This window comes from Haemorhous mexicanus, chromosome 1 (assembly GCF_027477595.1).
Source record: "Haemorhous mexicanus isolate bHaeMex1 chromosome 1, bHaeMex1.pri, whole genome shotgun sequence".
NCBI classification, from domain to species: Eukaryota; Metazoa; Chordata; class Aves; order Passeriformes; family Fringillidae; genus Haemorhous; species Haemorhous mexicanus.
Window position 1 is genome coordinate 135,886,211 of NC_082341.1, and position 15,904 is coordinate 135,902,114.

The 15,904-nt window shown below is 43.3% G+C and overlaps 1 protein-coding gene across 1 annotated transcript in view; it reads left to right on the top strand.

The window, feature by feature from the left end:
- LAPTM4B (lysosomal protein transmembrane 4 beta) overlaps positions 1–15,904 on the top strand; it is a 59,262-nt gene that overhangs the window by 15,918 nt on the left and 27,440 nt on the right. The window contains exons 2-4 of the mRNA XM_059864264.1: positions 1,995–2,106; positions 8,886–8,959; positions 9,545–9,667. Of these exons, the coding sequence (XP_059720247.1) occupies positions 1,995–2,106; positions 8,886–8,959; positions 9,545–9,667 (309 nt within the window). The remainder of the gene's footprint in view (positions 1–1,994; positions 2,107–8,885; positions 8,960–9,544; positions 9,668–15,904) is intronic.

Sequence of the window (15,904 nt, forward strand, 5' to 3'; positions counted from 1 at the left end):
AGATCTCTGTTCTGATGCAGGATCCTCCCCAGGGTTTTTCCTTGCACATTTTAGAAGGATTTTGAATCCTTTCTGCAGAGGCCCATGGAGGGCAAGTGGGAGGATAGTTTATGTATCTAATGCCCAGGTTTCTGCAGCACTGCCCAGCACCAAGTAGGCACAAAGCTGAGCTTATGGGATTCCACTGAGCTGTGCTCAGTTAATTCACTGCCATGCTCAGACTGCTTTCTGAGCAGCTGTCCCTTACTCAGTGTTTTTCCTCATGTTCTTCTGAAGTTCTTCACAAATGTGTTTCTCTGTTCTTTTTGGTGCTGTTTTCTGAATTCTGCTCTAGTTGGTCAAAATAAATTTTAATCTTCTTTCACAAAGTGCTTACAACTTGGCATTGCCTGCGAATTAGAGAAAGGTAGAGGTTACGGGTGACATAAAATAACAAGTCTCTCAATGATACTGGAAAACCCTAATCAATATATCTTCTTTGCTGGCTGTGAATCCTTAAATCTGCCACAGCTGTTCTTTCAGTGCAGTTATCCAGCTGGCAGTGCATTCACCTTCCTGCACATTCAACCAAACCATGTTTTCTCTGCTCATTTGTGAGAATCTCATAATGTCAAAAAGTGTTTTAAGATGCAGAGATGTTATCTACTGCTTGTGCCCTATCCATAAGGCCTCTTGGTCTGTCAGAGAAGGAAAATAAGATAAATTACTTACAGTTTGTCCTTGACAAGCCCGTGGTGATTGTTACTTGTCACCATACAAATTTGAAGTGTTAATGGGGAGACTGCTTGATTATCTGTTCTTATTTTGTTCTCCCAGTCTATCTAGAAATTCATTACATGACCTTCCTGCTTTGAAATTGCATAAACTGTGCTTGCTCTTGTCTTGTGAACTCATTCTATTCTCAGCAGTTTTCAAAGATTGCTAACAGATCTGGTATCAGCTGGACTTGATGGAATTTACCTATCAAAAAGGATTTATTTTACCTGAGAAATTCTCTAGCCTGTTATGTCTTGAAATAACCCGGGCTACACCTACACCTTCTTGTTGCTGTTAGTAACCTGTGATCAGATTAGGATGACTTTGAAGTGAGAAGCAAAGCAATAAAATCCATCCTTCCAAGTGTACTGTTTTCAGCTTTCTTCTTTCCATTTTCTTCTTCACCTATTATCTTCCTAGTTCTGTAGAAAAAGCTTTTAGCCTGGCTGCATTATTTCTTGCTGAGCAATCTTCTTTTCTGCAATTAGCTCTCTTCACTTCAAAGCAATATGAGCATTTTGTTCAGATTTGGTTTAAAATACAGCTCTTGGCTACCTCACCAATCCGTTCATAGCTGATACTTGACAATCCGCTTCTACTGGATCACTTGATATTCTTGGCATTTAATTCACTTACTGCATTTCATAGCCAAGGCCTTGGTGGATGTGAACGTCCATCTGTGCCACATGACACTGGAATGTGAGCGTCAGACACAGGGCTCACATTGCCTCTTCCTCCCACCCCTCAAGCTTCCTCATTTAGCAGCTCACCTGAACCAGCACCTCACTCATGGCCTCTTAAAGCACAGCCCTTTCAGTAACTGAGCTCTCTTTGGTCATCTAGCAGTTTTACAGGCTCTGACCCCAGTTCTGGCCCTGCCATGCTGACAGTCCTTGATTACAGCACCCATTTGTAATGATCTCAAAAGGACTGGTGGATGTGCTAACATGTTTTATAGTCTGAAAGAGCAGTGGTAACTTTTCTGGAGGGGAATAGAGTCAGAATGAAAACAGTAATAATCTACATTTTGTTTAATTTTCATGCTGCCACTTAGGGAAGAAGTAAGCCCTGTTTACCAACTTAGAGAAATTATTTGCAGTGTTAGTTAAGTACTACAGTTGTACAGTTGGGAAACAGTCTCTATCAGCTGGTGTGAGACATGGTGGGTGTGTGCTGCCCAGAGGTTTTTCATGGATTACTTTCACAGACTGATCCTTTTCCCTTTTTCCTCTCTGTAGATTATAAATTCGGTGGTCTTGCTGATTCTGCTGAGTGCCCTGACTGATCCTGACCAGTACCACCTGACTAGTGCTGAATTAGGAGGTGAATTTGAATTTATGGATGATGCCAGTAAGTACAAATTCCCTAATTACCAGCACTCATTGCTCCAGCATTTATGTAACTGTCCTGTCGTTTCAGTAATTACTGTCCTTTTAATTATTGCTTCACCTTTGTATCTTGCAGATGCATTTGTATTGTGAAAGGTGTTACGACACAGTTCAAACTTGTTTCCTAGTAGTAACCTTATCTGCCACCTCCCTATTAGCAATCAATCCATCTGCTCTGCTGTGTCCTGGCTTGGCAGGGGCAGAGCCAGCCCTTGGCAGGGAGATGTAGCCCTGAGCATGGTGCTGAAAGCCCCAGGGGAATTTTGCAGGCCAGAGGGAGATATGGAGTCTGTGCATCTTGCAGCATCACATCCCAAGTGCCTGCACGTGCACAAGAGCCCACACTGCTGTTCAGAGAGCTGAGTGTGTTCCCTCATGCTGCATGTATTCATGCACCCCCTGTGCATCTGGCATGACTTGCACAAACCTGCTCGGGTAGATGCAAATACAAATATCCACTGTACAGTCACAGGCATGTTAGCAGTAACACAGAGCAATTCCTTCTCCTACTGAAAGGCATCATAGGAAATCTTCAATATGGCTTCAGAGAAGGCTAAGCTAGGCCATTTATTGTCTCCTACAAAACCTCCTGTCCTTTGAAAATGTTTCCTTGTTCCATAACTTTTCCAAATTATTTGGTGGTTTGTTGATTTAATTGTTTAATTCATACCTAGTGAAGTTTTCTCTCCATGTGATTTTGATAAAAATGTTTATTTTCATTTCTGCTCACAAGATGGTTGCATTCAACATTTCTCATAGTAGTCTGAAACAAAGTCTGTTGCTAATCACACTGGTGTCTTTCTGCTCAGAATTCCCCCATCTACAGCTAAAGGTTCTAAGTCCTTTCCTCATTCCTACTGAAATCAATAAAAATGTCTGTAGGAGAAGCAGCAGCCCCACACATGAGAAAAAAATTGCCCATTGTTGTGTCAGAGATGCTGGGTGTCATTTAAGGGATGCTTATTTCCACAAGGTCTTTATGCAAATATGCCTTGAGGGTCCACACTGAATTAATGATAAGGGGTGATCGCAACTTTATTGTGTCTTCATTGAAAACCCACCTACAACTTCCGACCAAAAATCTTGTTATATAACTGGATTTAAGAAAGTAAGGACCATAGTAGATACAGATGGGCTCCTAGCTGATTCTGACATATTAAAACTGACTGCCTTGTCCTAATTCTCAGAGATTAACCTTGGTAATAACTGTCTGTCAGTGTGGTTTTATATAGCCAACATCAGAGGCCTGCCAGTGCCCAAGGCTTTCAAATTGTAATTCTGTTTTGTAATGCAGTAGCTGTCAGATAAAGTACACTGGGGATTTCCATCTACACTTGAAAATTGTATTTTCTGTATATTTTTATCAAGGCTTCTGAAGTGAACCTTGCAAGACTGTGAAAGGATGGCTTATGGGCCAAGCAACCTCATTTCCATTTGGTAAAGGGAACATTTCACAGGCAGTTAAATTACGAATGAACGCTTGAATTAATGTCTCCTTTTATTCTTTGACTCCCTCTGGTTTGGTGCCTTACTGAGTAAAGACAGTTGAGTCAAGCTACTGACTTTTATGGTTACTGGAAATAGCTGGCAGGAGATAATTTCTTTTTTCTATTCTTTAAGCATGACTGTATTTGTTCAAATGTAATGAAATGTTTTATTATGAAATAAATCATCAGAGAAACCTCAACATGCTCTTTTCCTACTTTTGTCTTTTTTGAAGAAGTGTTTTTCAGGTTAGCTGCATGCACTGAAGCCGTGTATGAAATTCTGGATGATAACTAATTTTTTGTGCTAAGGAAGGTCCCAAAGTTATTATCTATATGTACTTCTGTTGACAAATAAGAATGACACAAACACTAATAGCCATTATTCTCATTCCTGTCAATGCTCCTATCAATAGCAAACAAGAAAAAAATGCAGACACAGAGTTTACTTGTAAAATTTGTCACACCCTCTCTCTCTGAAAATGTCATCTGGAAAAAAACTTAACAGCTGTGTCACAGTAGTCAAATGAAGTTAATGACAGGTTTCCCCTGACTTCCAAGAAACCAGGATTCCCCCAATATTCAGATTCAGATTTATTTCTAGCTGTGCATGCTTTATGGAGAAATCTCAATTTTCTGTTCCAGCAGTGGGAAAAATTCCTGCCACCTGCAGAGCCACAGCCAGTCTAGTGCAAACTGCTTGGAAATACCAGTGCAACATCAGTTCTAATCACAGGATTTAGTGTGGTTCCAAGGGCATTACCAGAGGCTCCAAAGTACCTGTTTGATTAGTCAGAGAAAGGATTTACCTGAACACTTAAAAAAAAGCTCTAGGTTATTTATTTTCCCTTCTATTCTAGAAAAGGAAGCAAGGGGGAAGAAAGTCTGCCAAGACTTACCCATGTGGCAGAGGGAGGTACTGGGAGGAACAAGCTGCTCGAGCTGCAGCTTGCTGTGCACACCAGTGAAATATGTGAGCTGCTCCATGCAGTACTGCTGCTGTTAAAAGACTAATAATCTCAGAGCAGGAGATGGAAAAGCCCTATAATTCATTTTGACTTCCCAGAGGGTTTTGCCTGAGCCTTCTGCTCAGCTTCTTCAGACACACAGATCATCACCGTGACATGTCAACAGCCCAAACAAGCAGTGGGTGTTGCTTGGTTTTATTTACTGCTGTCATAGTGTCAGGGATGTGTGGGTGATACTTCACAGGCCACATGACAGCAAGGATTGAAATCCTCTGCAAGCCCTACAGAAACTGAGGGGAGCTTTGACACCGATATCAGCAACTTGGGTCAAGACCTGCCCGTGTCCCTGCCCTGGGATGGGCAGACAGGACAAGCAGACATCTCAGGACAGGGGACAATAATGTGACGGTCTCTCTGCTGAATATGACATGCACCCAGGGCTTAAAAATATTAAATAAAATAGAAAAACTTTATAAAGAAATCTACAGACAGCAGGCTTGGACTTCAACTGGGGGATAAATGGAAGTGGTGGAGTAGGTACATTCCTGTCCCAGTCCATCATCACCTCCTATGCAGTACTTGTCCCAGATATAGGGAGGGGCCAAAAGCTAGATCCCTCCCCAGCCTAGGATATGCAGGACAGCATATTCCCCTCTAATTTTATAGTCTAGAGTAAATGTGCTGGGCTCAAAGGTGCAGAATGCTCTTTCCTTCTCATTGCCCTCCCCTCTTTCCCAGGGAGGAAATGCTGCTGCTGTGCAGGCTGTGACCCAGGGGGCTGCAGGGTGGCTGGCAGCGGTGGCATCAAGCCTGCACAAGCAGCCTGCAGGAGAGAGCAAGGCAGTAATCCTTAGCTGGCAGTCAGGAGGCTCTTGGAAAAATAAGGCTGGGAGAGTGGAGAAACTGCCTGAGGAGTGCAGGCTGCTGCTCAGCAGCTTTCTGGCCCCTGCTCTCAAAGCTGAGGGCCAGTGATTAACTCCAGGGCTGGTGCAGGTGATGAGGATTTGAGGTCTCCATCACTCCACACTCAGGGACTGGCCTTGCTGGCTGCTCCTCCCTGTCCCTGCAGCACCCACCATCAGCCTCCTCTGCAAGAGGAGAGGGGAAGGCAAGGAAACACTCCTGAGGTGATTTTCAGGGAGCTGCAGCTTGCTGTGCACACGAGTACCCCATGACAGGAGCTCTGCCCAGCCCCAGCAGCATCTTCTCTCCAAAGAGGCAGGAAAAGAGGATCTTATTGCAAGGTATAAGAATTAAAAAACTTCACTGCTTTCTTTAAACCCAGGGAGAAAAAAACTCAACTGGTTTCTTTAACCCAAGGAGAAAACTCAAAAAGCCATCTAGGACAAATGGGCTGGATAACCCCTTCAGCAGTCCAAGTGCAGCCCTTCTAGCCATAGAAAGCACAGCATGGCCGGGAAAAAAATCACACAGCCCTGTCAGTTTCTCATTTAATGTGCTGCATATCTAGTTTCACTCTGATTAATTGAAGCTGACACAGCTCAAAAAACCCAATGAAGCCTTAAATGAGAAAGAACTAGCTGGAGCCAACTAGGACTTGGCATGGTGGAGCACTGTTAGGGAGGCACTGGAGACAGGGAGCATGAGTGTGTCAGACCAGATCTTCATTGTCAGGTTCATCACAGTTTGCTGGGCTCTGGCTCTGAACCAGTACTGCCACAGTCACAGCAAAGTGGAACTTGTGACTCCTGCATCTGCTGCAAATGACAATGACAGCAGCTTCCCCCCAGATGCAGGAAGTAGGTGGTTGGGATCAAGAACAAGTGCATAAGCAGTGCCTCCAAACTGATGGTCAGAATCAAAATATGGATCCATGAGCCTCTTTTCCAAGAGGTTCAATTGAGGTTAGTGGCTGCAGCAGCCATTTTCACTTTTCTTACATTACCTTAATTGTACCTGGTCTGTTCAAAATAATTTTGATTTCACAGGGTGTATATAGGCAGCCAGAGTAAATGGCCACACAGCCAGAAGTGTCTTAAGAGGCTGCAGTACCTTTTATTAATAAAGGTTATTTTGTGGATACTTCTTCATCTTGAGGGCAGAATTCAGATCACTTCTAGCAGGCACAGCACAGCCTTTACAGCTCCTAAAAACCTGGAGACTGGTTGAGGTAATGCAGCTCAAACACTGCACTGGTTGTCTGGATTCTCTACACATACCAAGAGGAGAAGGAGGTGCCTTTGAAGAGCAATTTGGGATGCACTGAGATGTCATTCCCTCCTGAGTGATGAGCAGGGAGCCCAGCTGCCTCCCCATGGCATCGTGTAGCACCCATGAGCTGAGCTGGAGGAAGCCACTGGGAAGGCAGCAGGGAGTGCCAGGGTGAGCTGAACTCGCTGCTGAGTGCAGGCCCCTCTTCTGGGTGAGACCTGCTTGTTTTGACAAGAAGACAAAAATTCAAACATTTCTGCTGTGAGAAAGGACGTCTGTGCTCCAGGGCCTCATCAGACTACAGTGGTTTGAATGTGCTCCTCCAAGTGCCAGGAAAGGGCACTTTATCCTTCAAATTTCATCCATTAAATTAGGAAGTAGCCTGCCATAGGACTTTTTCTGTGGCCTTTGAGTTCCTATGCAATCACAAGGACAAACTTTGGGGGCAAGAGAGAGAGAGAACAATAATACTGAAACCTAGGACACAGGCAGTGTTCTGGAAAAGGACACACCTGAGTTCTGAAGTCCTTAATCCTGCTGCAGGTAGGTGCAGTGCCCAAGGAGCCAGAGAACACAAGCAGCTCTGGACATGTCCTCACCTGCCAGCAGCAGTCTTCTCTTGCTCATTTTCCCTCCAGCTTCACGTGTCTCAGGTTCCTCTCTGCAGGCAGAAATCTGGATTTGTGCCATCTAGGGCAAAGTTTGTGCTCCCTCAGGCACAGGAGGATCGAGGATTGGGTTCTTTTGTTCTCTACATGGATGATCATTCTGGTAGGCTGGAAATAATGACACACAAGGCTTAGTGCCCGTCCTTCCTCCTCAGCCATCACCTGGCTGAGCCTGCACTGCTTCCTGGTGGTGGCAGGTGAGACCTGTCCACAGCTGCCAGATCCTTTCAGAGACTTGTGTGAAGGCTCCAGGGCATGTACCCAGAATCTGATTTTGATACATCCAGGGAGTTGAGTTGAGGACTGTTCCATGTTGTGGGACGCTCCTCATCATGTGCTGGAGTTAGATGTTGTGGCAGCTCTGTGATGAAATGATGCCATCTTTACACTCTGAATGCTTCCAAAGTCAGGCTAGTGAGCATCCTGAACTCTGTGGTGTGTTTGTGCATCTCAGAGCTCCTCCACAAACCTCATCAAGGCAGGGAGTTTAAACCTGGTGACAGCAATGTGAGCAGCAAGTACCTCAGGTACCAACAGAGATGGGGTCTCTAAAGCCACGTCCTGTGTACCCCACGTCCTCTGTCCTCTCTGTGCACTGGCTTAACCTCAGAAAATAGGCACAGTGTTCCCCTGCACTCCCAAACTCACTGTAAGCTCAAGTTCAGAAATTCACTTCTGATCTCCTGACAGTGGTCTGTAATGATACCTAGGCAGGTGCATATGAAAAGAACAAACATGTAATTTTTCCCCCCAGGATCTCCTTCCAACTGTTCATGGCTTAGGAACTTAAATCTAATGAAAAGTTAATTTAGAGCTGATCAGCAGTAGAATAAAAAGATAGGAGTCCTGTAATTCCTCCAATCAAAACTTTAAAGAATAGAATATTTTTCTTTCTTTACTGCTTTACCTTTCCTGACAGTTATACATTTTCATTAATAAATATATCTCTGTAGTATTATTGGTTGAAATGAAAATTTTCAAGACATTATTTCGGCTAAGATGACTTTATCTGCCACTTTTGCTCCTTTTCCAGTATAGAGATGTATGAGCAATGGTATGCAGCAGCTGTTGGTGAAGAAACAGATATCAGCACCACGAGTAAAACAGTCCTGTCAAAACTGCTCCTGATTTTTGAAAATCCTTAGAAAAGCTAGAAAAACTAGACCATTCATCTCCATGGTCTTACAGAGGCTGCAGTGGTTTGCACAGTGTTAGTGTGTCAGCACAGTGTAATGCTGCGGGCTTGAACAGATAGAAGCACTGTCTGTACTTAGGAGGTTCCCCACAAAAGCCAGAGATTTCCTCCAGCAATGCCTGAACAATGCACCTGACCCCATCTACCCCCATCTCCCACCCTGCCCTTTGAGATGCTCTGCACAGGGGAGGTGGCAAAATAAACTAAGCTCTGAATTTGCCTGCAATCACTGATGTGTCCTGTCTCTTTTCCAGATATGTGCATTGCCACTGCAATTTCTCTCCTCATGATTCTGATCTGTGCCATGGCTACATATGGTGCATATAAGGTAATTCATTCTGTTTGGGGAAGACCCAAATAAAGTGAACCACACAACTCCATAGAAACAAAATTAAGAAGACTGTTTTCTAACAATTGCTTCTTTACTTGTTTAGCTGAAAATTGGGAGAGGGAAAAGTTGAAGAGGCAGCAGAACTGATTGCTTAGATCAGTGGTACCCCAGGGCCCCCTGCTGCAGTTGTGTTGATTGTCTGCAGTTTCAAATATGAGTGACCTCTGGGCAAATGGTGAATTCAGAGAACTGAATCTTGTACTTATCAAAGTTAAGGGAATTTTTTCCCATTCACCTCCCAAGCCTGTGGTTTGTTCCAACATTAATCCTATTAATTAGAAAGGAAATGTATTGTGTGGTTTCAGAATCTCCTAATGTAATGAGCTGTGGGAGCTGCACCACACATATGACTGCAGTAGAGAGGCCAAATTGCCTTGGCCAAAGCTTTTGGCTGAATGTCATATTTCTTTTATCTGATTTAATACTCCATAATGTCAAATATTTCTTAGATTCCTGTAGAAAGATATATATTCCTCTATTTTAACTTATGGCTGATGAGTTTCTGATTTATTTTCTTTTCAGCAACATGCAGCTTGGATCATCCCATTCTTCTGTTACCAGATCTTTGACTTTGCCCTCAACACGTTGGTTGCCATCAGTGTTCTCGTCTATCCCAGCACAATTCAGGATTACCTCCGTCAGCTGGTAAATCACTTGATGTTCACAAACCTTTGGGGGGAAAAACCTCTATAAGGTGGAGTTTCTGCCCTGTATTCCTGGCCAGTGGTATCCTTCTCATACAGTCCTTGAGAAGTTCTTTCAGTCCTTGCCAGACTGAATTCATCGTCCTTGCAAGGCTGCATTAGTAACTTACTACAGTATTTGTGAAAAGCTCAGAAGTTTTGCAATGATGTGAAAGCTCTCAGCACCATTCATTTAGAGTGATTGCAAGATATAGATAATAAATAATTGTTTTTACAATTATTTCTTGCAGTTCAGAGTTATTGTGTTCATATCCAGTGGCTTATTTTTGGTACTCTTTCAAGGATATTTTGTTGCTCCTTTTAATTTATTCAGAAGCTATAACACATTTAATTAGGCAGGAGTTTGATTAAGTGTAGGTTTGGTTTTGCTAGAAAATAGTTTGGATTCTGTCTTAGGGACATTTAGAGTCTCCCTTCTTGTTCTGCTTTGGCCAAACATCCATGGCCAGTATTGCACAAGTGTAGAGGATATGATCACAAGGCCCTAGAGCAAAGACAAGAGCCCACCAGCCTCTGTCTCATCACAGGAGCACGTCCCATGTCCAGCAGGGTTCATGTGGAGTCACAGAGCTCTGGAGAAGCCAGTGCTGCAAATGTCCCTGAAAATCTGCCTTGAGAACCTGCATACAGATTAGCTTGGCTGTGAACTTTGTTATGTGGATGGAAAGCTGGCCAGTATAAATAACAGGTAATGAGAAACAGCAGGCAGATAAGTAGCCACACAAATCTGCAGGAAGAGGCAATGTGTCATGCCAGTGAGAGCTGGGCTGTATCAGGAGCCTGTTATCCTTCATCTTATTTAACACCCACCTGCATTCACAGCTGATGGTGCATTGGAAGAGAAGCAGAAGCATAAATCAAAAGGTTCTCTGAGATATGAGTGGAAAAGAGCAAATTACAGCCATGGTTTGGGAGTGCTACAGCTGGCACTGCCGCTGCTGGAGCCTTCCTGCCTGTCCTTTGCCTACAGACCCCTGCTGCTGCACCAGTGCCAGCCCTGCTCTTCTGGCAGCACAAGCATCTGTGTGGCTGCAGAACTCCCCCCACTTCCCAGAGCATGAGCTGTAACCAGATTTTACTCAGTCTTGGTCATGGTACAAGAACATGATGGGGGCAAAAACAGGCTGGTCAATGTTCACTTAAAAGCCTCTTCTCTTCTGCTGAAAATCTGATGCTGCATTTGGAGCTGACTAACTGGAAGGGCAAAGACAGCTGTTCCTCTTGAAATGTGTGCTAACACATCCCTTTATTTCCTTTTAGATTAAAAAAACCAAAAACAGGTCCTTCTGTAGCAGAAATAGAAAGAGCAGGTCTTGGAAGGGATTTGGTGCTGCAGCAGAGCACTCTGTGATCTGTACTGCTGCTCTGGAGCTGAATCTTTGGTTGCACACGTCTTTGTCTTGCTGTTGTAAATCACATTCTGGACTGATAATGAAATGCCACAGGTCTTCAGGAGTGCTAAACTGTCAGTGCTCAAAAGGGCAAGGGGGATTTCCAGGATAATTATAGGCTGATTAGCCTGACATTGCTAGCAAGCAGAATAATAACAGAAGGGCTGGGGCTGAGAGGACGGTCAATTGATAATGGATTAGAGCAGAAAAAAATTATTAATGACTGCCAGCACAGTTTCATGAGAAATCAGTCCTGCAGGCAAACTCATTTTCCTTCAGTGACAAGATTACTGACTCCATCAATAAAGATGGGCAGGGGCATAATGGGCTTTGATGAGATGTTTGACTTCGCAGCATGATGCTCAGAGCAACAATAAAGCACCAGATCAATACAGGATGTATCACATGGATTAGGAGAGGTTAGCTGGCAGACTGCACAGGGTTGTGGTCAAGCTGACCATCTGCCAGTGAGTTTCTATTTTCAGTAGAGGAAGGTCTCCAGCAATCAGCAGTAGATTTCATGCTTCTCCTGACTTCCATTAATAATGTTGGACCCCGAGAGGCATTTCACTAAAGCTGATGTCAGCCATGGGAGAGCTTCTCCAGGCTCTTTGTCTAGAGGGATTGAGTCCTTTGGTGGGAGGCTGTGGGCAGGAATATAATCTGGCTGCTCTGTGTCATCCTCTGGAAGACCCTACCCTGCATTGCCCAGAGTGAGCACATCTCTGCATTTCCCATTTACTTGTGACTTTCCCCAGCAAATTCCCTTCTAATGAAACCCGTGGCTGACACTGAGCTAGCCTGCCCGAGAGCTTGAGTCCAGCCCCTGATCTTGCTACAGAGATAAATGCAAGGAAATGTAAAAGCCTGAGCAATACAGATGAGCACACGGTTTGACAACTGTGCCTGGGATGCAGTGACCCTGTAAGCAGCCAAGGGATTTAAGTGGCAAAACTAGAGTCCCTAGGTTGTTTTGCTGTTTGCAAAAATTGCTCTTGGGATTTGTGGACAGAAGAAAGAGCAATTAATAGTAAGGGAGGGGAGACTTCCCTTCTCTGCCAGTAGTGTGGATTTCCTTCATCTATTTATGGAGACTGGTTGTTAAAAAAACAAGGTTTGAAAGTCAGAGAACATACAGAAAAGTTCTTAAAAAAACTATATAAAAGCTGGATATATTGTAGTATGATGAGAGACAGTCAGTTTTCCCTGCTTCATTTACTGAGAGAGAAGACCAAGAGGAAGTGACATTAGAGGTTTCATATGCAAAGTAATGAGGTATTAAAATGCTGTTTAAATTAGATGTAAGGCATAATGCTAATGAGCAGCTGCAAGCTAGTCCAAGTTAAGTTCATTTAGAAACAAGGATTAGTTTGTATTTTATCATTTGTGCTGGAGATTAGTGATAGGGAAAACTACCAAGAGCTGTGATAAGTTCTGTCACAGTTAAGGTTCAAAAAAGTTTTGAAGCTGTTCTGCATCTACTTTGAAGCTGATTATGCCTCCTGTGTCTTAGCTGTGGTCCCAAGCACAAGTGGCTCAACCGGAGGCCCCTGTCCCTTTACCTGGAAGGAAACATCTGTTGGCATGAGGTTGTTACATTTGGTTCAGAGTAGGTACATCTGTCTGAGTGGCCAGGAGCAGAGGGGAGATGTGAAGGGCACATCCACTGTTATCAGATACTCAGGTATGGGACAAGGTGAAAATCAATGCAAGCAATTACACCACAAATGCAGTGCCATTCGGGGTGATCCCTCCTGATGGTTTGCAAACCCTAAGCCCTGGGGTTGTCTTGCCCTCATCCCCTTTGCAGTGGTCTGCCAGGGTAGGCAGGAAACAAGGATTGTGTTTCTTCCTGGCATTCTTGCCGTTTCTGTTCCTCTAAACCCACTTTGCATTTGGGAAACGACATTTTAGGGGGCACAGCCCCATAAGGTAAATGAAAAATCCCAACTGTTCTTCAAATCCATTATTGAATATCTGGAAGAAAGTGTGCATTTGGTAACAGAATACATTTAGCAGTCTCAGAAAAACCCTGTTTCTTTAACCATTTCTACTTCATTATTATCTGGTATTGTTCTATAGTTACTCTGGTATCATGCTGTAGTTACTTTTACATCTGCCAGATGTCAGTCTGTGGGTGATGAGTTACAGCCACTGTGAAACTCTCCATGTACTTTTAGCAAGATGATGATCACATATCAGTGAGCTGGTCGGGGCCATAGCTGAAAATGTTGCAATAGTGTTCACAGGGTGTTTGGTAACATCAGCCTATGCTGGCTTCTTCTTTCCCAGGAACAGTGTCTTTGGAAACTTCTTGTTGCCTTTTGATACCCAGCTGCACTCAGGTGTGCTACTTAATTGCCATGGATAGCAGGAGCATCTTAGCCTGAAGGGTCATGTAAAATAAGTAAATGTTACAAGTTTTGCATTTAGTAAGTTTTGTGGTGATCATGTGATCACCACAAGTTTCTAAGAGTTACACTGGATATCTTGGTTATTATTATTGTAATTTAAAAAGAAAAAACTTTTGCATGCAGCAAATCCAACGTGTAAAATAAAAATCATTTAGTTCTTGGTCTAAAGCAGTTTGACCTAAAGCACATTACTTTCATTTAGCCCCACTAAATCTTTGATTTATGGGCGTTTTAAAGCCTTCAAATTAAACACTTCATCTTCTGTCATTTGATAACAGCATATGAAATGGATTGAAGCAGAGGTGCAGAACAGGCTGGGCTGCAACTGAGTTATGCAAACTTTTTCTAATCAAAGTGCAGGACTATGACAGTTCATCTAAACAAAATTTCAAAATATATTAAATAGCTTTACTGTGGGACTGCCTGCAATGCTGCTGCCTAACAATTCAGGTGGTATCAGCCATGCTTTTAAATTTATGGAGAAATGTCTAGAGAACATAAGGAGATTAACCTAAAGAAATGTTTCCTATAAATTAAAGCTTAAAACCAAAATATCCTTTCTGACATTTTTAATGCCATTTTATGATTCTGAAGAAGTTCCACTAACTTCATAGCAGAGCTTTACAAATTCTACAGACACATTGCTGTTTTCTTTCAAAGTTGTAAGATTTCAATACTTGGAGGATTCTAACTTGGAATGACAATCCTCCCTGTATTTTAAAGTGGATTTTTTGTGATCCAAGGAGAAGTAAGACATGAAAGGTCATGCAAGCAGGCTGAGGGAATGAGAAATGGCTTTAGCCTTTGTCATTTTATTCTTCTTGTGCATTTGTACAATACCAAGGCAGTAGAAATGTACTTTCCATGCACGTTTTAGAGTCTTTTAAAGTGTCCATGCTTTGATATGCATAAGTAGTATTTTTTTTTTATTAGAAGTGTATCAGGTATATTATTATGCACACAGTCCTCTCCATGTCCATGACAAGGTTATAAATGACACTTTAATTATAACTTTAGCATGCCAGTGCAACACCATTGCAACTACCTTTTGTTTGTATAGAAAATTTCGTCGTGTTCTGCTCCAAAATCACTCCTCTATTTCCAATGATAGGCTTAATTTTTCCCACCCAGATGTATTTCAGTCACAGCTCCATCAAGCCTTGCACACCATCTGACACTGATCTTTTTCCAGAAGTTGCAGCACCAATCCTGGTGCCTGGAACCTTCCCAGCAGCAGGATTTCAGCTACCAGTCTTCCCACAGGAGAACAAACTCCCAAGACAGGAGCAGAATTTCTTGTCCCACCTCATGTATTCACATCAATATTTAAATTCATCATTGCAGTCAGTGAAGACCAGTGGTTTGATTCATCTGAACCACTCTTGGTACCTGTTTTCTGTGGGAATTGATGAGATTTTGGGAACAGTTGCAGCCGTGGGATGGGACCCCAAGGGCTGCCTAATGGCACCAGTTCCAGCGTGGTCCCTGGACCGTGTGCGACTGGAGCCAGTTGAGATGTTCCCTACCATCTTTCCTGCTTCTTTGCCAAAGGTGCAGGTATCATAAATTGGTTTTCCTACAGCACTTGGAGGGGTTTGTAGTTGTGACTTTAGATCAGACTGCTCATAGGCTGGCCCAGCCCAGTTAGCAAAACAAGACAAAGGGTTTCTTCCATGCTGACCCAATGCTCCTGGGCTATCCATCAGAGAACTGAAAGCTTTGTCTCCCACACAGGAAGCTGGAAGCTCCAGAAGAGACTGACTTTAGTTTTCACATCCTGCACCAAGATCTCCCAGGCACCTGTGTGTGGGGGTGACCAAGGCATGGGTGCAGCACCCACTACCTCTCTGGGGCTGATTACACCTCTCATCTCTTCTGGACAGAGACTCAGAAAGCTGAGCCTAAAGGGGCCAAACCTCTGTATTTGTTCCTCATGTGCTCTCCTGGCTTTGCTGAAATATTTGCTGAAACACTGGTGCTGATATAAGGGAAGGCCAGGCACTGCTGAGCAGCACACCCTGCACCAGACTTGACCAGGGTTCATGGCTCCAGCAGATGTTCCTGCTTTTCAAGGAAGTGGGAATTTTCTTGGTCATTTGCCTGCCCTCTTCTTGCCCCCGTGTAAATCCCTTTTGAGCTGATGTTTAGAAACAGCCCATTAGATTATGGCCAGAAACACAGCATGCAGTCATCCAGTCTTTGACCAGTGACTGGTTCCCAAAAACCAGGTTCTTCTTTTGAGAACCAAAGTCTTAATAAGAATTTTTTATTACATTCACAAACTATTTTGACTATTCTTTTAATATTAGATAAGTACTGAAAAAATAATTTGGGTACAGATTTACTGTAACTGTCTTAACCTGACTGGACTTT